The 23,125-nt window shown below is 39.0% G+C and overlaps 1 protein-coding gene across 8 annotated transcripts in view; it reads left to right on the top strand.

The window, feature by feature from the left end:
* Positions 1-23,125, top strand: part of Ect2l (epithelial cell transforming 2 like) — a 97,254-nt gene that overhangs the window by 52,584 nt on the left and 21,545 nt on the right. For 5 of the 8 annotated variants that reach the window (XR_007109371.1, XM_047557313.1, XM_047557312.1 and 2 more), the window contains exons 5-13: positions 3,504-3,756; positions 4,853-5,021; positions 6,044-6,185; positions 8,344-8,512; positions 10,561-10,689; positions 16,914-17,006; positions 18,712-18,894; positions 20,341-20,444; positions 21,910-22,032. Coding sequence is in view for 7 of the 8 variants with exons in the window: in XM_047557313.1 (XP_047413269.1) it covers positions 3,504-3,756; positions 4,853-5,021; positions 6,044-6,185; positions 8,344-8,512; positions 10,561-10,689; positions 16,914-17,006; positions 18,712-18,894; positions 20,341-20,444; positions 21,910-22,032 (1,365 nt within the window). In the remaining variant the exon portion in view is untranslated. The remainder of the gene's footprint in view (positions 1-3,503; positions 3,757-4,852; positions 5,022-6,043; positions 6,186-8,343; positions 8,513-10,560; positions 10,690-16,913; positions 17,007-18,711; positions 18,895-20,340; positions 20,445-21,909; positions 22,033-23,125) is intronic. The other 3 variants (XM_047557316.1, XM_047557315.1, XM_047557314.1) reach the window with 2 other exon arrangements.

Here is a 23,125-nt window from a genome sequence, read left to right as displayed (position 1 = left end):
GCAGAGCCAATTGTGAGCCCTGGGCTCATAGCTCCTCAAAAGTCTCTTGGGCATTCAGGGTAGTGTTTGCACAGTATACTGTTTTTGCCTTTTGCCTTTTGACTTCTCTGGGTCCTTACACTAAAGGTATATGTTGTGAAGAGAATATGGTAGCAGCATTTTCTTTTTTTCTAAGATTTGACAGTTTTTGGTTGATTTCTTGCAGTGCTGGGGATTGAACCCAGGGCCTCACGTATGCTAGGCCTCACACTACTGCTGAGCTCCATCCCCAGGCTGCAACCTCTGATTTTAAACTGAAGTATTTAGTTTGTTTATATATATATATATATGTATTCTGAAATATTTGAATTTAGATCCATCATCTTACTATTTATTTTTTAATTTATTCTGTGTGTTTTTTCTCTCCACATCTTCCTTTGGATTAAATTAATATTTTAAACTTTTTTGATTACGAATTACAAACTTTTGGACAGTTCATTTATAGTTACCACAGAGATTATAGGATGCATCCTGTATTATCTTACCACTTCAAGACATTGCAAGGAACTTAGAACCCTTTGATTCCATTGATCCCTTTCTCAGTTTTGTACTTTTGTTGTCAAGTATTTGTGTGTGTGTGTAACAAACATACAATTGTCCTTTAGTATTCACAGGAGATTGGTTCCAGTAAGTCCCCCTCTCCCCACAGATACCTAATCATGGTTGCCCAAATCCCTTATATAAAATGATGTAGTAATGTAGTAGTTCCACAGAAACATAGAGATGATCTTAAATCATCTCTAGATTATGTATGGTATATAATACCCCGGACTACTGTATTAGTTGTTTTTCATTGCAGTGACAAAATACCTGAGAAAAAACTTAAATGAGGACAGGTTAATTTTGGCTTACGGGTCCAGAGGTTCCAGTCCAATGGCCAGCTCCATTGCTTTGGGCCTGAGGTTGAGGCAGAGCATCATGGCAGAAGAGTGTGGTGCGGAAAAGCTGATCAGCTGCTGGCAGCTGGGAAACAGAGGGTATGGAGGGGCTGGGGACAAGAAACATCCTTTCAAAGCACATCCCCAATGACCTGCTTCCTCTAGCTAGGCCCTACTTACTATAGTTTACCTTTTCTCAATGATGCCGTGAAATTATGACTCTATTTAGGGGGTTAATTCAGTCTTGATGTTAGAGGCATCACGATCCACTTATTTCCCCAGAGTTCCACCTCTGAACATTGCTGTATTGGGAACCAAGCCTTCAATACAGACTCTGGGGGGACATTCCAGATCCAAACCATAACATGGAGAGCCATCTCTATATATAAGCTTTATGTGTGTATGCGTATGTGTGTCTGTGTCTACATAATAAGTATAATGTCCTAATATCTCACAAAACTTTATTGCTATTTTATACAATTAATATTTATTTATATATAACTACATATTTATTTTTTCTGTTGCTTTCCTAATTTCCAACATCTTGGAGCTCCCTTTGGGATCATTTCAAAATTTTTCTTTTATATTCCTTTTAGTATAGGTCTGCTGCTGCTGATAAAATTTTCTTGATTTTTGTTTGTCTGAAAAGTATTTATTTTCCTTTATATTTGAAGGAATTTGAATTCTAGATTGGCAGTTAATTTTTAAAAAATTTGTTCTAAATTAGTTATACATGGCAGTAGAACGCATTTTGACATATCATGCGTAAATGAAGTATAACTTCTCATTCTTCTTGTTGTGCATGACATAGAATCACACTGGTCATGTAATCATATATGCCTATAGGGTGGCAGTTAATTTTTATAGAACTTTGAGAATGTTCCATTGTCTTCTGACTTCCACAACTTTTTTCTTGAGAAGTTGGTTTTACTGTTGTTCCTTTAAAGGTATTTTTTTCTCTTGTCTCTAGCTGATGATTGGACTTCTTTCTCTGTCTTTTATTTTCAGCAATTATGTTTTGATGTACCCAGGTGTATACATATATATGTGTTGATGTACCTATATTTATATTGCTTTGCATTTTGCAGTGAGTAAATTTGAATCTCAAATTTACTATCTTTCATCTGTATGTTGACTCTTCATATATTGCTTCTACCCTAGTACGTCTCTGTTGCTCTTGGGATTCTGAATACTTATGTTAAACTGATTCACCATGCCTTATAAGTTCCATATTTTCTTATATGCATTTTCCATCCTTTTAGCTTTCAGTGTTTAAATCCAGATTTTTCTGACCCATCTTTCAGTTTGCTAATTATTTCTTTAGCTGGATTCAGATATGCTCTTAAACCCCATTCACTGAGATTACTGAGTTTTAAATTTCAATTATTTTTCAGTTCTAGAATGTCGATTTATTTCTATTGCCAAAAATTTCCATTTGGCCTTTTATATCTTTAGATATATTAATTACAGGGTGTTATTTTTCAAAGTTTCATAATTACAGTGTTTGTCTCTCCTGAGGATCTCTCTATGGTTACTAAAAACTAAAGAAGAAACAAACAATTCTTGTCTTTTTGCATGTTCTGGTTATTTTTATTTGGGCACCAGATACTGAGTCTAAAACATTGATGTGATAATTTGAGTCTCTAGATGATGTTATTTTCCTCCAAGAGAATTTACTTTTGCCTCTGGCATATGGTTAGACTGGGAACAGATCATGTAAATCCAATCAGGGAACAAACTCTTTCAAAGCTGGTTTCTGTCCTAGTGATAGCTTGTTTAATTCAGTATTGTTCTTCCTGAAAAGAATCTCACCTGAAGACCTGGGGTGGTTACCCAGGCTCTTCCCTTTACCGAGCCCTGAGTTTTACTTCATCTCCTTTCTTTCCTGTAAGAATCCCTAAAGTTCTTTATAGTTTCTAAATCTTTCACCCATAATTTTCTGCTCAGTTTATTAGCCTACTAAGCTTTACTTCAGAACTGGAAAATGCCTTTAAGTAAAAAAGTGCTGACAAATATCAGGCTTACCTGTCTGGCTTTCCTCTCTCTCTCAGGTCTTGGTGGTACAAGTCCTCGGTTGCATTGGTAGCTCTATAATGCCTTCAAATAATTGTTTTTAAAAAAGAATGTTTTGTCTAGATGAGTGATTAGATTGAATCCCATGGAATTTGCTGTTTTCCTAGGTCATAAATGGTTGCATATTGCAATATCATATGGTTCAATCAAAAGTGTTCTCATGGGGGAATTGGTCTGAAACAAACTACTGCAATTTTGCAGGAAATTGAATTGTCTGACTCTAAGGTCAGAGTAACCAAATGCTATGGGAACACTGGATGAGTGTCACAAATATGACTAATAACATATTCATCTGTCATATATATTTTTTTACACCAAAGAATTTTTCCTGTGGAGTAAGGTGTGCTTCATACTTCTCAGGGTCAAGCTGAGATGTCAAGTCAATTATACCAGAAATCTCAATGTAACAAAAAATATTGTCTGGGTACCTGAAAACATTACTGATAGAAAATTATTCTTTAAAAATGTTACAGCTCATCTTTCTCTTATTTGTTTTTATGATTTTTTTTGAAGGATTGCTTATGGATGCCCAAATGCATTAAGTTTGGATGGTTTCTGCCCTATACACCAACAGACAACGAGTATGGTGCTTGGAAGCGCCATTACATTGCTTGTGTGTCCAACCTAGATTGGCTAACTCCCAGGGAGGCCGCTGCTATTTATGGGACACTGAATGAACCCAAAGCAGAGGACGAGGAGCTTCAGGAGAGACAGAGAGAAAAGTGCCTAAGGAAAATAATTTGGGAGAAAATCACACTACACAAGAGTGAGTAGCATTTAAAAACATTGTGTCTTACCCATGTGTTGTATAAACAAAAGGACAGACTGATTCCCATAGAGGAGGACGGCTCTGTCTTTCTGGAACAGGCTGTGGGGCCTTCTCTCATGTGTGTTCAGAGCTAGCTCTTTTTCCTTTCTTGTGTATTTCAAGTTAATGGGTAACAGAAACAAAAAGACTGTAGATGAAATATACCAAGTCAAGTATCAGCACCTCCATCACGCTTCCTCTCAGGTTTTTAAGACCAAGAACAAGGAGGAGAAATACACACTGTCAAGAGGCAAGGAATAGCTTCAGGATGGAAGAACTGGGATTGACGCTAAAAATGGGAATGAAGCAGGAAGAATGACAGTAAAAAAAATAAAATAAAATAAAATAAAAAAGAAGAAAGAAAGAACAAAAAGAGAGTAGGGACAAAGACATGGTCTCACCTATGTCCTCTGGCCTGCACAGTGGGTTTTAAAAGTAAGCAATTTGCCAGGCATGGTGCATGCCTGTAATCCCAGTGTTCAGGAGGCTGAAGCAGGAGGATCTCGAGTTCAAAGCCAGCCTCAGAAACTTAGCAAGGCCCTAAGCAACTTAGGCAGGTTCTGTCTCTAAATAAAATATAAAAAAGGGCTAGGGATGTTGCTCAGTGGTTAAGCACCCCTGGGTTCAATCCTGTACCAAAATAAATAAATAAATTAATTAATAAATAAATTAATTAATTAATCTAACTAGGCAGATTTGAGTTCTCCCATTTTTTTTTTCATTGACTCACCCTCTGGGGAGATCATAACAAATGGGAAATTACTTGGAGCCAAGAAAAAGGGCAGAAATGGATGGGAAGCCTATAAATGGATTACCTGCCCTCCACAAGAAGAATTGCTTGTCCTCTGAGCTTTGTTTCTTGATCTGAAATGCCTGATAAGTCACAGCCACAGTGCTGTGAGCATAAGAAATCCTAAGACTGTGTGCAAATGGCTGTAATTGTTGTCGTCTGGAATACTGCCCTGGTACAGCTTTATTGATGCCTTTATCTATGTAGACTTGGCTGGGAGAAGCTTGAAGTAAACAGCCGAGCCTGCTGGTGTTTGTTTTTCAGAGGAGTTATTCAAAGTTCGACCCCCTTGGGTGACTGGAACGTGTTGTTCCAGATTGTCAAAATCCAAATGCCAACCACATCTCTCCCAGACAGTGAGGGATCGAGTGGGATTACATGAAGCTTTGGAGAAACAGCTTGTTTTGGCATCGATAGAAGGTTTGCCCAAACTGTAAGCAAATTTTCATCTACCGAAGGCTCAAGATCACCCCATGTTACCAATAATTCATTCTAGAATAATTTAGATAACATGCAAGGAGCTTCTATAATAATGTGGTTCATATTCTATTAAATATCTGTGGAAACAATTATTACTTTTTCAAGAATAGCAGTCTTTAAAATGCTGACTGAAGAGGGAAATGTGTAACACTGAAACCTTACATTTGATATGTTCTTAACCCTGAAATGAGGTTATATTGTGGATGTAGTACATTTTCTGTATAAAGTTTTTGAGCAAAAATAATGTTTTCCCACAAGTGTTTTTGATGGAGTAAAAATATCTAAATGGGGTCTATTTCAGTCAGTTTTCTGTTGCTATAACGAATAACCGAGATAAACAAACTTAAGTGGAGGAAAGGTTTATTATTTGGCTCATGGTTTCAGAGGTTTCAGTCCATGGTTGTTTGGTTGTGCTGCCTTGGGCCTGTGACAGTGCAGCACATCATGGCAAGTGAGTAACAGAGGAAGTTGGCCTCATGGAAGCTAGGAAGCAAAAAGAAGAAGAAGGGACTGGATCCCAACATTCCTAACTTTCTTCCACTGGGCTGCACCCTCTAAAACTCTTGTCCTGGGGTAATGTCAGGGTGGGGGTGGCTGTGGAGAGAACAGAGACATGACTCAGAGACCCCTAAGTCTCAGAAGGAAATTTAAAATTTCTTGGCTACTCATTTTAAAATGCTGTTTTGAACCCCCCAAGTATATCATTACATTAATTTTAAGGGCCCAACAAAAGTCACATATGTTCCAAAACCTAACATCCCATATATGGGGGAGGAGAGGCCCAGGAGGGTAGATGTGGCTCTGCTCTGCCAGCAGCCCATCTGCTGCTGTCCCCCAAGCCACAGGGAGAATCTGAGACCCTGAGACCAGGACCCTCACGCAGTGCAGCTGAGCTCAGAGGACACTGATGCTTACTTATCAGAAGTCAGGTTAGGAGGAACTCAGAACTTCACTGACTCCCCTTTTTCCTTATAGAAGCAGTTGTTCTGGAAGTCGTCCCTACCCTTTATTATCAAAACAGAAAAGCTGGCATGGAGTTTATAAAAACGAAGACAGCTCCACATATGCTTCCTGGCCGCACTTCATATTAATATCATCTCGGATTCCTGCCTATGAGGTATAGTCCCTCTGACGAGACCCACCCTTTCCTGAATGGTAATTTTTCATCTAGACTAGAGGGTGTGTAGCCTTGTTTTGGCCCCCATGTGTATGAAATGATTCATCTCCTAAATGGAAAATTGCCTGGATCGAAGTGGAAATTTACAGACCTAAAACAGTTTTTAAAACCGGAAGCAATAAAAGTAACCATAGATCAAACTTACTTTGAAAAAGCAGTAGAGGTCCAAACTGACATTTAATAGGTGTTTGGAATATTCTTATTGAACTGAATCTGTTGCACTTAAGCCAAAAAACAGTATGATGAGTAAGACCTATTTAAAAACTTCTCTGGAATTCCCAAAGACTTTAATAATATTACATAACCACCATCTCTCAAAAGAAGAATGTTAGAAATCCTATCCTTTGATCTACTTAATGAAGGTGCCATTAAATTAAAATCTGCTTTATATATAATAAAGTTATGTATTTTAACTTTAATAGGAGTATAAAAAATGAAGGAAGCACTAGAAGACACATGTATTTTTTTGTATACGTTTGTATTCAGATGGTCCCTGGTTTACCATAGTTTGACCTAATGAGCTTTTGACTTTACCGTGGCAGGAGAGTCAGAGACATGCAGTAGAAACCAGTCTTTGAATTTTGAATCTCGATCTTTTCTGGGGCTAGCCATAAATAGCATGACCCTGCCTTGCAATGTTAGGGGCAGCATCAGGGAGTCACAGTCGCCATGTGATTGGGGGTGACAACAGATACCATGTTGCCGTGTGTGCTGTGTTGCTGGACAGGCTTGCTCGATAGTAGATGTAGGAAATGTAGTTTTGACTTAGGATGTTTTCAACTTACAGTGGGTTTGTTGGGGTGTAACTCCATAAGTTGGGGAGCATCTGTATATGTGGATGTGTCTTTATTAATACACACAGAGAGATGAGAATCACTTTCAGCAGGCTACATTCATTGACTTACTTAGAAAGTCTTCCAGAAAGTTTCTATTTGTAACGAAATTGCTGCTTTGAAGATGTGAAATGGCTTCTTTGGGATGTGGAGGAAGTGGCTCCAATCATGGTTAGGTCTTGGCAGGTCTATGGAGAGTAAGATCAGAGCTATGACCTCCATGGGCCACAGGTGGTTCCCCTAACGCTTAAAGATGCACCATCTGGGCACAGAGGACCATTGATGTCACTGGGTGTGCAAATAAGGTGGTCAAGGCCATTTCCCTCTTTGTCCTCTTTTACATAAGACTGTGGCATAGTTACTTATTTGATTACGAATGTTGGGAATTTTAAGTAAAAAAGTGGACATAACCATGTGGTAGTTTTCTAGTCAGCTGAAGTGAATCAAGAAAGCAACATGAGATTCTAGAAAAGACTTTGCAACCTGTCTGGTGCCATGAATTAACTTTATCACAGTGAAAAGTTGTCTTGGTTATTGACTTTAAAAAAACACAGCAGTTTTAACATTTATTCAAGGGGGAAATATTTATTAGCTGATATTGATAATTCAAAAATTCATAATTAAGGGCTAGGGTTGTGGCTCAGTGGTAGAGTGCTTGCCTAGGATGTGTGAGGCACTGGTTTCAATCTTCAGCACCACATAAAGAAAGAAATAAAAAATTGATAATTAAGAGGAAAACTTTAAATCTAAGTAGTCCATTGTATGATTCCATTTTATCGTTTTTAAAAGTTATATATGTATGTAAATTTATATATTTTATATATAAATATATTTAAATATATATTAAAAACAAATATATATGAAAAATATATAAAGATATATATATTTATACATTGTTAAATATATATCAAGCATACGTAAATATATGTATGTATATATAAATATGTATATATTTATACCTGGAGTGTACAAAGGTAAAAAGACTGGAATAAAATAACCTAAATTGTTAATAACATGTATCTCTGAGTGATGGAGTTGCAAGTTTACTCAATTACTTAATTTTCCCCTCTTATAATTAGAAAAGAAATACAATAGTTTTAAAGGGGATCAATTAAGGAGGAAGCTTAGTTTCTTCCTTCCATAATTTCTGAAAAACAAAATCCTTGTTTGCAGTCACAGTATATGATATACCCATTATAATCCTCCTATTAATAAACATTCTAAAATAGTCGACCCTGGTCCTATAGTTGTATTTTGCTTTCTAGATGGTGGTGGAGAGCGTGAAGGCAGGTGTCATTTCTGTGGTCTATGAACATGGCGGCATGACCTTGGACAGCCTGCTCTACCTCATAGGGAAAGCCCTGCATGGGCGGAGGGCTCAGAGTATGGGAATCTTAAGTGACGGAGACAGCAGAGAAATCAATTTACTTCAAGGTAGGGCTGGGGATGGGTGAAGAACAACCAAACAACTTTGCACTTACGCAGTGTTTGTCTGCATAAGTAACTTTGAGTAGTATTTGAGTTTCAGTTTGTTAAGAAGTGTTGATTTAAGTTTTATGAAGAAAGTGAAGCAATTTTTTGATAATTAAAAATTGTGATTAAAAACCACAATAAAAAAGTTACCACCTTAATCATTCTTAGATGTTTAATTCAGGAGTATTAAGTATACTCACATTGCTGTGAAACAATTGTCCAGAACTTTTCCATGTTGCCAAACTCAAACTCTGTATCTACTCAACCACAACCTCAATTATGACCAATCCTGTCCCCTTCCTCGTAATCCCTGGCAAAAGTCATTCTACTGCACTTTAGATTCTTCATACAAGTGGAATCTCATTTGTCTGTCTTTTTGTGATGGATGTATTTCACTTAGCATAATGTGCTCAAGATTCAACCCATGGTGTAGCATGTGGCAGGATTTCCTTCTTTTGAAGGTGAGTAATATCTCATTGTATGTATAAGCCACATTTTGCCTATCAGTTTTTCCTTCCATTTGAGTTACTTCTACACCTTGGCTGCTGTGAATGCCGCCGCTGTGAATACCTCTTTGAGTTCTTGCTTTTAATTACTTTGGATTTGTATCCAAACAAATGTGATTGCTGGGTCTCCCTTGGTAGTTCTATTTTTGTTTTGGTATTAGGAAATAAACTCAAGGGCACTTTACCACCAAGCTACCTCCCCAACCCTTTTCAGTTTTTGAGACACGGTCTTGCTAAATTGCTGAGGCTGGCCTTGAACTAGTGATCCTTCTACTTCATCCTCCTGAGTCATTGATATTACAGGCATGTGTCAACTCAGCTGGCCGGTAGTTCTATTTTTAACTTCTTGAGAAATTTCCATATAGTTTTCCCATAGCTGTTTTGTCAACATGACAAGTGTTTCAGTTTCTCTAATCCTTAACTTGTTCTTTTCTTTCTTTCTTTCTTTCTTTCTTTTTTTAATAATACCCATTCTCATTGGTTTTGACTGGCATTTTGACTGGCATTTCTCTGATGATGAGTGATGAGTGCTGTTGGCCATTGGTATCTCTATCTATCTACATATATCTATCCATATCTATTTATTTATATATATAGATACAGAATATATACACACACACACACACACACACACATATATATATATATGTGTGTGTGTGTGTGTGTGTGTGTGTGTGTTACTTAGGATTGAACCCAGGGGTGTTCTATCACTTAGATACATACCTAGCCCTTTTTATTTTTTATTTTGAGACAGTGTCTCACTAAGTTGCTGGGACTGACCTCAAACTTGAGATAATCCTGCCTCAACCTCTCAAGTCACAGGATTTATAAGCATAGCCACCATGCTGGGCAACTGATTACCCTTTTTCGGGGGGAAAGAAATGATGAATTCTAGAATTAAACTCCTAGTTTCTATTTTACCTTATATAACTCCCATCCTCCCCTGCCTTACCTAAAGTAGGATTTACTGTCATCAAATCTTCCATCCTTGTGGTATGAGGGAGAAAGGAACAAGATGATCAAAGATCTGGCAGGGAGTTCACAAAATGGCAGAGTGAGCCCCTGAGTCACATCCCAGGAAGTGGAAGCAACAGAGAGTGGCAGTTAATGTTTGCCAACTCTGGGAACCTTACATCTGCTCTGATCTACTTATGTTTTGATTGACAACTGTGGGAGGCATTTTGACTTTGGAACCAGGACTTGACTGGCCATTCACCATGAACTCTGCATGAGCCTGGTGACTCACACTGCTGCATGGTGGAGGCAGAAATGCAATGCCCTAAGCCGAAGCACACAGTGTCCAATTATTCCAGAGCGTGAAGGACACTGTGCCATGCTGCTGTCCAGTGACAGCCTAGCGACCTGAACATGGCGCTTCATGAAGCCTGGAGAGCTTGGTCTTACTGGCAAATGTTGGCTTTTTGAATCTGTGTTTGCATACTGCCAAAAGTTTCTGTTCATAATTTTACAAACTAATGTGACATTTTGATTTTTCCCTCTCAGGGTATAAAATTGGTATTAAAAATTTACTGAAGCCTGAAGTGAGAGACTTCTGGGAGAAATTAGGAAGCTTTTTGGCCACCAAAGAAGAAGGGGGACATGTGGACTTCTTCGTGCCACTTGGAGCATCAGGTGAGCTTTTGACATACCCTAGAAAGACAGCAGTCACATGGACTATATGATGTCCCTCTGCGAATTTGGGAAGTGATCTCAGATCAAACGATTCACACACTCTTATTTCTTTCTTTATATGTCTTACATCCAGGGAAGAAGGAGTTGGGGATAGTGATCAGAATAACCTGTCTCTGCAGAAATAAAGTCACTAGTGATAAGACCCAGAAGCATTATTTCTATTTATTCTGGAAAAAAAAAAAGCGTTCATAATATGGAGGGAGGTACCTGGACAGCAGGGGAACGATAATCAATAGTCTGAGGAAAACTGCCCCCTACAGTGTTTGGAACCTTGAATGAGTATGAACTTGGTGACCAAGGTTCTCGACTTAAATCTGCTCGTGCTGTTTGTTAGCTGTGTGGCCATAGGCAAGTTTGTGGACCTCTGTTTCCTCACACAAAAATTAGGAGTTAGTAACTTACCTGACCATAAGAACTTGTGAATATCAAAATAACATAAATAATGAAATAATAAAAATAAAAAATAAGTAGATAATTTTAAAAACGGTGAAGTGTTTTATAAAACTACAGCATGGTTGGTGATCGTGAGGTAGCCCACCTGTCTGGAATTTACCAAGCAGAGGAGGGGAGAGGGAGTGTGAAATTAAAATTTCTTAGAATGCTTTAAGTTGCTGAGGCTGGCTTTGAACTCATGATCCTCCTGCCTCAGCCTCCCAAACTGCTGGGATTACAGGTGTGTACCACCATGTCCAGCTGGAAGCTCTTCTTAATCCTCAAATTTCACAGGATTTTTCAATACATGCAAAGGGAAGGAAAAAACAAAAAAGATGGATAGGGATTAAAAATGAAAGAAAGAGTTGGGTATGGTGGTGCATGCCTGTGATCCCAGCAGCTCGGGAGGCTGAGGCAGGAGGACCACGAGATTAAGACCAGCCCCAACAACTTAATGAGGCATTAAGCAATTTGGTGAGACCCTGTCTCAAAATAAAAAATAAAAAGGACTAGACTGGATTCAATCCCTGGTACCAAAACCACCCCTCCACAAAAAATTATAAAATAATGTACAAAATTTATAAATAACTACCTCTATAAAGCTATTACACACACACACACACACACACACACACACACACACACAAATGTAAACCATATAGAAAATATATATATAAAAATCTAGGAGGAAATGTGCCAAAAAGGTACCAAAATATTGGCAAGCAGCAACCATTTCTTGATGTGTTTTACAAATTCCCTAATTTAGAAATCACTTTTAAAAGATGAGGTTGTAAAGGGCATGGATGGTTTGATCCCCGTTTGAGACATTTGTACATGTGAAGTGGACGGGGTGGTGGTGGTGGTGTATGGATAGGAAAGGGTCTGGAAGGATGTGTACACGATGCTAACATGAGTCAAATAGAATGATAGCTGAGTCTTCATTTTTTTTTTTTTTGGGGGGGGGTGCTGGGGATCGAACCTAGGGCCTTATGCTTGCAAGGTAAGCACTCTACCAACTGAGCCATCTCCCCAGCCCTTTTTTTTTTACTTTTTAAAATATCTTTTTGCCTCTATTTTCTGGAATAAATCAATATTACTTTCATAATGGTATCAAAGCAAATGTATGAATGTGGTGCTGGTGATCAAACCCAGGGCCTTGCTCCTACTGAGCAAGTTCTCTACCTCTGAGCTACAGTGTCAGCCCACAGAGCAAAATTTTCAAATGGAGCAAAAGAAAAAGAAAGGATATGGTAAGGTGGGGAACGAAGAGAAGATTTATCAAAATAAATATCATCTCAAGTGAAACTTAATGACACCGCCCAAAATACATTTCTTACAACCATTTTGGGCCCTAACAATACCCCTATAATTCTCATCAAATACAACATCTACCTGGATGAACCATTAAATGTCCCCAAATATCTGCCCCCGAATCTCCTTTACTATCTTCTTAAGCATCACTTTTTTCCCCCTAAATTGTCCAAGATGGTCTGAAACTCCTGGGATCAAGTGATCCTCCTGCCTCAGATTCCTGAGTGTCTGGGACCACAGGCACCCCCACCACATCTGGCATCTGGCATCACTCTTGAGCTTGTCATCCCCATTGGCTGTGTCGCTTCTTGATGGCAGCATTGGTCTCTGAGTCCACTTCTGAACCATGTGCTCAAATATTCCCACTCAGCAATTCTCCCGAGGACCTTGAGCTCACACGCTCCTGCTTCTTCATTCTATCAGCACGCCTTCCCCTTTGGTTCCTTCCTTGAGAAACTGGGATATAATGGTCCCACATTTCATCACTCCCTGGCAAGGAACTGGAACTTCCTTGTCTCTTTCTCCGGGCAAATCCCAATCTTGGTTAGAATAAACCATGGGCATGTGCTACGCCCACTGGCACTGAAGCAGCTGAAGATGTTTGGAAAAAGTAGTTGTACTGTTCTGACCAGACTCTGCTGTGATGACATAAATATCAAGTGTGATGGCAACCCGGGTACACAGTCTTACCACACTTCCTCAGCAGATTCATTGTCCCACAATTGGAGATGACAGTTCCATCCCTTCTCCTCTCCAGCCAGTCTTTCAATAACCTTGTTCTTCTAGCATTTGACCTCGCCTCTTGCTTTCCTAAGAAAGCAGAATCATTTGGAAACTCCCTAATTTTCCTCCCACCACCTTCCCCACCCTTGTCTTCATTCTCTTTTTAATATATATATATTTTTAGTTGTTGATGTACCTTTATTTCTATGTGGTGCTGAGAATCGAAACCAGTGCCCCACACATGCCAGACGAGTGCTCCACCACTGAGCCACCACCCCAGCCCCTGTCTTTATTCTTATTCTTCTGTACTCTGCAGTGGAAGAAGGGCCCCTGCCCAAAGATCAGCCACTCGCTCCATGCCCATCACCACTCTCCTTCTCTAGACTTCAACCCCGCACTCCGGGCCTCCCCCAGAGCCTCCAATCTCCCTCTGTCAGATGATTCCTGTAAAATCAAGAGCATCTGTAGCATCTCCCTGTCTCTAACCAAAAGACAAGCTTTCCCTCATCATTTTTTAGGTTGCCTATACCAGCACTTCTCAAACTTTGTTCTACATATGGGTCCCCTGGAGGGCTGTTAAAATGCACATTGGAGGGCTCCACCCTAGAATTTTTGGTTCCATCAGGTCTTAGGGCTGGAGGATTTTCATTTCTAACAGGCTCCCCTGAAATGCTGCTGCTGATGGCAGTGGTCTCAGACCCACTTTGGGACCCACTGATCTATGCTGGCTGCCTCTTCTTTACCCACTGCCCCCTTTTTGGAAGACTAGATGTGACTTCCATGTACACATATCCAGTGGTCCCTTCTTCCTCCTCCCCTTGCTTCGACTTCTTGGAAGCATTTGATGCAGATGGACCTGCCTGCTCAAAACACCCCTCCTGATTTCCCTCATACCATGTTCTTCTTGTTTTCCTTCCATCTCAGTGACCTCTTCTAGGTCTTCTTTGCTGGCTTCTCTGTCTTGGCAAGACCTTTAAATATGCCCCAGAGGTTGACTGGGGCTCTCTCCTTTTCCATGTGCTTTCTTCCCCTAGGCAGTTTCGTCTATTTCTATGGTTTAAATTCAGTCTATCAGTTGAGGACCCTCAAATCTCTGTCTCTAGCTCTAAAATCTCTGAGTTGTAGTTTCTTGTATTTAACTGCCTCTTGATATCTTCAGGTGGATGTTTAGTTGCATGTGTAACGGACATGTCAACATTAACACACCTAAAGCTAACTTTTAATGGCCTCCCCAGCATCCAATCTGTCCCTTCCCCAGGAGTCCTCAGTAACACTATCATCATTCACTCACTTACTGCATAAATCAAAAAGCCAAGATTCGTCTCTTTAATTTTTTGGCGTCACTTAAAATTTTTATCCTTTTTTTTTTTTTCAATACTGAGGATTGGACCTAGGGCCTCATGCATGCTAGGCAAGTGGTCTACCACTGAGCTACGTCCCCAGCTCTTTATTTATTTATTTTTAAATTTTTATTTTGAGACCGGATCTTGCTAAGTTGCCCAGGCTGGTCTCACACTTGCTTCCCCCTTTTTGCCTCAGCCTCCCAAATAGGTAGGATTACAGGTGTACACAACCATGCCTGGTTTTTATACAGTTTCATAGAAGTGTAGTGGATATACAATAAATCACATATATTTAAAGTGCGCAGTTGGATGGATTTTGACACATGAATACATGCCCTGTGAAATCATGGAAGTCAAGGAGATGAACGTGTTCATCACCCCAAATTTCCTCATATCACTTTACTGTTTCTTTCCTGCTTCTCCCCACCCCAACCTGAGGCCACTACTGATATACTTTCTTTCACTAAATATTAACTTGCATCTCTTAGAATTTTCTATAAATGGAATCATACGGTATGTATTTTTTTGTTCCAATAATTATTTTAGATTCATCCACTTAATGCAATCAATGGCTCATTTTTACTTCTAGGAATTGTTATTTTGCATAGATCTACCATAATCATAGACATGGGTAACTCCATAATCTATCAACAGATAGACATATTCATTCATCTGTTGTTAGAAATTTGAGATCTTTCCAGTTTCTGACTTTTAGAAATAAAGTTACTGTGAACATATGCTTTCGTTTCTCTTGGATAAATATCCAAGAGAATATCTAATAGTGGAATGACTGGGTCACATGATAAGTGTGTGCTTAACTTTAAAAGAGGAAAAACCAGCTAAACTGTTTTCCAAAGTGGTTGTGCCATTTAACATTTTCAGTAGAAGTATATGAGAACTCCAGTTGCCCAACACTCCAATACTTGATCTGGTCAGCTGTCTTAATTTTAGCCATTCAAGTAAATGTGTAGTAGTATCTTACTGCATTTGAGGGGAGGGGTGCTGGGGATTGAACTCAGGGGAGCTTTACCACTGAGTACATCTCCAGCCATTTTTATTTTTAATTTTGAGACAGGGTCTTGCTAAATGGTATAGGTCCTCATTAAATTGCTGAGACTGGCCTCAAAATTCCAATCCTCCTGATTCATCCTCCTGAGTCACTGGGATTACAGGCATGCACCATTGTGCCTGACCTATCTCATTGTATTTTTTATTTGTAGTTTCCTAATGACTAAGGCTGAGAATCTTTTCATGTACTTATTTACCATTCACTTACCTTGGTGAAGTCTCTGTTCAAATATTTTGCATATTCTAAAAACAGGTTGGTTGTTTTCTTCTCTCTGTGATTAATAGTTTCCTTTTCTGAATAGTTTCTTTTGGGGGAGCAAAAGTTCTTAATTTTGATGAAATCAAATTTGTTATTTTTATTTTTATAAATCATGCTTTTGGTATCATATTAACCATAGGTCATAAAGATTTTATCCTATGCTTCATAGGACTTGATTTATAGCTTTAAATTTGACAGGTGTGTGACCCGTTTGATTTATTTTTTAGTAGAATATGAGGTAAAGATTGAGGTTCAATTTTTTTAAACATGGATATCTAATTTTTCCAGCACCATTCCTTGTAAAGATTGTTCTCCCAACAGTAATTTCATTTGCTTATTTGTTGAAGTCAGTTGACTCCTTGCTGGAGGTCCGTGTTGGACTCTGTACTTGAACTCAGAGTCAATGAAAACGTTAGGCACCAGTAAGTCAGAGGCAGCCAAACTTTTCCACCTCTCCCATCTTGTTCCAAGCAGTAACTGAAGCAGTTTGAAGTAGTAATTTACTCTTGGGTCACAAAGGACTAAAATACATTACTCATTATATTGTTTTATTCCAAATAATTCAATCTATACACTAAATTCAATAATTCAATCTATATGCTGTGTCATTGAGGAAAGGGTGAAATTAATGCCACACTAAATTCTGGCCCCTGTTTTGAATTGTATTTTAATTATGTCTGTCCTCTTACCATGAGAACTCTCCTTTGAGTCAGACCATTTTTAAAAATATATGTAGCTTTTCCTCTGTCTTTGGACTAAGGAGTTCAAATTCGAAAATAACCAGTGTGTGCAGCTCCATGCCCTCTTCCCCGACTCTGCTGTTAAGTCTTCATAAATTAAAGGGTTGAGTTTTGGTGTTAAGAGGTGAAACATAAAGTTTTAATGGACCGTTCAATGGCGGGATTTGAATTAAAGGTGACAACTCCTAGTGGCTTTTCTTGGCTGACCCCTTTGTGCTTCTAAGTGATATTTAACAGTACCTGGTAAAACCTGTGAGTAAACTAACACAAGTATTTTTGGCTATGCAGAGGCAGGCATAGAAGTTCTCTCTCAGCTGTCTCAACTAACTGGCACATTCTTTACTGCCCCCACTGGAATTGCAACTGGCTCTTACCAACACAGTAAGTCCTTAAGGCTGGTGACAATGCCCAACCACATACACAACTCGAGGATCACTACAAGACAAGAGCAGTTGATAATCATGGTTAATATCAACTCCGGCATTTCATCCCTTCTCTGAAGGAATACTATCACTTCCCCAATTATGTAATTTCATATCACTGAGTCTTTTGTTTAGAGGGGATGATTTATTACAAATATTTTGCTTCAAGAAATAATTTGCAAAAACTTGGTTGAAATCATCATCAGGAAGAGTTAAGCAAGATGTATAATTGCTGATCTAGAAAAACAACAAGTACAAAGAATAGTTTCTCTTGGTAAAATATAATCGGCATGGTTTTCTTTGGAAACACGAACTGCAGCTACAAGGAGATATTAGAGTCCCATTTAGATTCCATTTCAGTGGCGTTATCTGAGAAGAGAAACAGAAAATACACTGGAAAGCAAACTTCCATTTAGATTCTAAAGTTTCAAATATTGGATCAAAATGTAATATTAGCTGACCAACAAGAGAACCAAATTGCTTAGCTACAGTAACTCAAGTCATGTTCCCCTTTAAAACTCCCTTGCTTTCTATAAACAGGGCTTGGTGTGATGGGGAAACTCTATAGAGCTTTGCTTCTCTATCCCCAAATGCCAAGGGCCTTTCAAGACTAGGAAAGTTGGTGTGATTGGGAAACTCGGAAGTGAAAAGACTCCGTGCAGAGGTAACAAAACCCACATCGTCCTAATATAGTTTGGAAGCAGAAATCGCTTGTTAACTTTAGTTCCTATAACAACATCGCCCAGTGACAGCACACATAGCCCATGGAGAGAGGAATCAGCTAGCTGGGCAGAGCAGGGTGTGGGCACTATGGTTTGAAATATGAAACGATTTTTCTTCTTTTGCTCCTCCTCTGCCTCTGCTTCCTCTGGTCCCTCCCCCTTTCCCCTCTTTTTCTCGTTCTCCTTATAAAATAATTTATCAATAAAAGCAGGGGAAACAACACAAGCAAAATATTATCTATCCATTAAGGACAGAAAAGCAAATTTTATCATACCCTGCATCTTCCAGTCTTGCTTTTCAAGGAGAGAAACTTTTTAAAGCACCCACTACAGTACCTGGAGATATTTACAGAAAGAGAGAGTAGTATGGCCTAATTTAAGAAAGATACAGGGTTGGCTTTGAATGGCATGATGGGGAAATGGAAAATGATGAATGGAATATTCTCATATTTTTAAAAAATTATTTATTTATTTTGATTGGTTATACACAAATGGGGTAAAATTTATTTCTCTGGTTGTACACGAAGTAGTGTCATACCATTTGTGTAATCATGCATGTACATAGGGAAATGATGTTTGTCTCAATCTGTTGTTTTTCCTTCCCCCACCCTATTCTAGTATTTTCACTTTTAAGATGAGTAGATAAAACAATACATTCTTCCTAAGCTGACTGCTCTGCTTCCCAATGCACAATGCAGCAGCTATTTAATTTTTGATTTCAAGTAAAAGATGTCAACCTTGTCTATGGCAAATAGACATTTAAAATGATTGTTTATGTCCCTTTTGAGTTTCTAATTTTACTCTTGACATCTTAGTCTTCTAATGGGGAAGGATATAAACCTGGTACAAATACAACTGAGGCTTTGTTGTACTTTAAACAAGAAGTAGAATCTTTTCATCTGAGCTAAACTCTGCAATCATAAAAGGAGAAAATAATGTCAGTTCTTAGTGACTGGTTGGGACCACAGCAGGATGGGCCTCCCCCTTGCATCTACTTCAGCGAAGCCAAGCTGCAGGCGTGGTGCAGCCTCACGGACGTCCTGGAAGATGCCTTGAAAGCAGTGAGGAGAGAGTTCAGTCCTGTCTTCAAGGAGCTGCAGAAGGGCATCAGTTGCAGGATGATAGGTAAGGACTCTGGCTGCTTCTGCCGCAGGTCCATTATGAAGTTTGTTAGGAATGGTACAAGCAAAATTTAACTCTTGAACACCTTTGGTAAAGTGTGATCCCCCTTTTCATATTTTATTTCAAATATAATGAATGCCTGCTAAGAAAAAATACATTCATGGTTCCTGTTTTTAAAACGTACCATCTTATTAATTCCTGTGTCTGTCAATTTGCTAGACCAAATCTGCTGTTTGCTGAGCTGGACCAGACAGTTTGCTCTAAAAGTTAAGCGCGGATTTCCCAGTTAACCCCCTTTAACACTACTGCACCTATTACATAAGTTGTTCTAAAGTTTAAGTTCTATTTTCTTTCTATCTACATTATATAATTTGGTGATGCTCCCTGGTGCTTTGCGGAACCTGGTGGACATCTCTGAACTTATTTTCCCATTCAGACTCTATTCCTATGATCAAAATATCACAATCGTCCTTGGGGAACAACTTAGTCTGCTTCGAATCTTCAACTAGATCAGTCCATTCTTTAAAATGAAGTCTTTTTCATCATCTGGATAAATACCTGTCCCTCCCCCCATTATACCCTTCTCTTTAAATTTCTCCCAACACTTTCCATCTGACTGAAGCACTGTGTCACTGAAGTCATTACAGCTCTATGCCTTTCTTCCCTCCCCTCTCCTGATTAAATGTCTATTTACATAGCTACTGTCTACACAAGAGCAGTAACACGTGTGCACACAGGTATTTCATCTATCAATAAATGTCCTACATCTCTACGTAAATGCTTCCCATTAATATAGGGCTTTCTCTCTTAATTTCTTGTACTTTGGGAGGTGTCCAGCCAATGTTTTTAAGTGCTTTGAAATTACACACAGGAAGGAATTATTTCTCCTGGTTCTTTCACACATATAAAGACTAGACAGAAAAATGGAAAGTTAGACTTTTTAAAGATAGAATTATTTTTTTAAGTTAAACCCAGGGGTGCTTAACCATTGAACCACATCCCAGCCCTTTTTATATTTTATTTTGAGACAGGATTTCTCTAAGTTGCTTAGGGCTTTGTTAAGTTGCTGAGGCTGGCTTTGAACTTCCAATCCTCCTGCCTCAGCCTCCTGAGCTCCTGGGATTATAGAAGTATGTTTTCAATTATATTTGTAGGCAGTGATAAGTCAATGAAAAAAAAACTTGTTTTCAAATAAAAGTAAGTTGTTCAAAATACAAAAAAAATTTTTAAAGATGTCTACATATGAATATATATATTGTACACACACACACACACACATATTTATTGTTTCCTATGGATTTGAAATACAAAATTTCTGTTCTTTGTTCTCTTCTGTTCTTTGCACTTTTGTTTGTCCACTAAAGAGCAACTGTGAGGACTGAGTTGTTTCCTTTTTGATTGCATGTCTTATACAAATTAAATACGGGACATGCGGCCTTGTATTTACAGGGCAATTTATGTTTGACACCATGAGTATGACAAGCATTCTGAATAACCAAGACATTGCACAAGCTCTGGCAGACGGACTGATGGAGCTGTCAAAAGAAAATTCTGTAAGTGTTCATTGAAGAAAGCCAACTAGAAAAACCCTGACACTTGTACACCAAGTAGACAAGCAGGAAGGACTCCCAGAGACTTAAAAAGTTTGTTATACTGTGAGTTAATTTTTATCTTGTGCTTAATTTCGGTCAGAAGTGACTTCTTTAAAAAAATGCTCATTTTACCCAACACAACATATATTTCATGTAGTGTGAGGGGAAAATGTGGGAAACCAGATATAAAAACATGAAGGATGAGGGGGGTTAGATGAGAGAGGATGGAAAAGAAAACACAGGAGAATAGAAATAAGTATCTCAGTAATTTGGTTGGTGGCAGTTCTGTGGAGCCTAAAGAAGTATTATTATTAAAACCAAATCTTGGATGTTGTGCCAGGAAAGTCAGTCCACGTTTCAGAAGACAATAAGGAGAGGTTGGATAGGAGACTCCCTCTTTCTCCCCTCAAGGATGACAATAAGGCTCTGGGAAAATGAAATGTGCTGCTGGCTGTTTTGGGGCCACTGGAAATAGGAATGATGTTGACTCTCACTAATGTATAAGGGCTTCAGTTTCCAAGAGAAGATTCTCCAGTTCTCTTGCATTGTGGTCATGCTACTCCGTGGGTGAATTTCACATGGTCTTTGCAGACATTTTGTCTCCATGTTACTGTGCATCTGCTCTGGTTTCTGGTTGGCTTCCTGGGTCAGCACCAGACTTATGCAATATGCAGGCTTAGCGGTACTCTGTGGAGTTGTAGCGGTACTCCGTGGAGTTGTGGTTAGCTGTGATTCGTTTCCTGTGAAGGCTTAGCTTAGCGGTCCTCAAGGTGCGGCAGCCCAGTGAATCAAGGCCCTGGTGAGCTCTGCTGCTAGAACGAGCAGGGGTGTTCACAGAGGTGACCCTGGAGGTCTGGAAAGAGCCTACACTCCTTCTCAAACACCAAAGAATGGTTAAACGTGTTTGGTGTAGCTCAGTGAACTTATTCCCACTAATTACTAAAGAATCATTATGATATAATTTTGATGGTGCGCAAACCCATGGTCTGAGAGGGGAGCCTCCGGGTGTGTTTTTCAGCAAGCCTGTTGCTGTTTACTGCCTCTCTCCCGGCCTACCTCCTTATCCGAGAGACAGCAGGATCCCTCCTGTTCCCTGTCCTCATTTGGCCAAAGGGTTGGTGTGGGCCTCTTTGAGTCTGAAGATCTTGAAAGACCATTCCACAAGACGTTGATAGACTAAGCACACTGTGACAAAAAGTCAAGAACCAGGAGCATATATGGTAGCCAGAATTAGACGGATTAGGAAGTCTCATCTGCCCACTGCTGCTCTATCATTATCTCATTTTTTGAACATATACATTAATTAGGTAGAAATCTGAAAACTCTACTAAAAATGTGTTCTCTTTTCTGCTGTACCCTGAATTGCCCATATTTCAGATGAATGCTTTAAATTGGATTATTTTTGGGGGGCGGGAACATTTTTCAGGACAGACCTCTAGAATTTTTGGCATGTTTTCTGCTGAAGAAATGTAGTGAAAAGAGCAAAGATGAAGGAAATGTTATTCTGACAAAATGTGACCCAAAAGAAACACTCGATTTGTTCACGAAGGTAAAGTTGCATTTTGATGCCATTGTTCACTGTAGATTTAGGCACATGAGGTTAAGAAATTTGCAAGTAACAATGCTCGCTCTTCCTGGAAAACTTTCAACTTGTCATTTCTCCTCAGAACTTCATTTTCATGGAGTTATTAAAAAGGGTGTTTTGTGGCTTTTTAGCATGAGAAACATTTAAGCCACTTCAACTGTACCATATAGACTTGAGTGACCCTATTTGGTTGTGGGAGAAAACTACAATAAAAAAATTGGAAATTTGCATTTTGTCTTGTTGGGTTCAGTAGTTGGGTCCTAAGATAACTTTAAAAATTTTTTTTTCATTTACACTTCTGTGTTTTTTTTTTGAGCCAGAAAATTATTTTTCTTAGTTGAAATTCATATTTATAAAAGAAAAAATTATAGGTTTAAAGCTACCTCTTTAGGAAAAAATACTTTTGGCAGTACTTGCTTACATGAACTAATCAGGATTTAGGAAACACTGAGAATCACATTGTCACTCACAGAGCTGATTTCTATGTAAGGGAAAAGGTCATATTAGAACCATTTTATGTTCAAAGAAATGTCACCTATCTTTGATATCTGAAGATTTGAGTCCCCCAACACCACCTGCCATTTAGACTGTTAGCAGGAATAGACTTGAGGGTTGCCCTAGCAGGTGAATCATCTGTTGCTTTCTAACCGGATATTCCGGAAGTATGTGTTAGTGCTTTGTTCAAGGATAGCTTAGTGCCAGCAGACATGGAGGATTGCAGGGCAGTGGCCCCAGACTGGCCTAGCAAAGCAAAAGACCTGCATTTATTGGAACCCACCCAACTGAGATTGAGTCACCTGTTCCCCCCAAATTCCTTATTCTTCCCAACCCCAAGCATCTCCCTGAGAGGAGTCATAAATGGACACATTTCAGAGACCTCTAAGCCCTGCGTAGGATGAACCCCTGCTTGCCCACTGCCCAGGCGAAGTCTTTTTTTCAGGAAACATTCGTGGACCACTTCTTAGGCAGAAGCAACTCCCTTCTTTTCAGTTCAGATTCCTAATATTACAGGAGTTAATCGTGTGCTAGGCACCATGCTAGATGCAGTCTGTGAGTG

Source organism: Sciurus carolinensis, chromosome 7, assembly GCF_902686445.1.
Source record: "Sciurus carolinensis chromosome 7, mSciCar1.2, whole genome shotgun sequence".
In the NCBI taxonomy this organism is placed as follows: domain Eukaryota; kingdom Metazoa; phylum Chordata; class Mammalia; order Rodentia; family Sciuridae; genus Sciurus; species Sciurus carolinensis.
The sequence above is the reverse complement of the archived record's forward strand: the minus strand, read 5'-3'. Positions and strand labels throughout refer to the sequence as shown.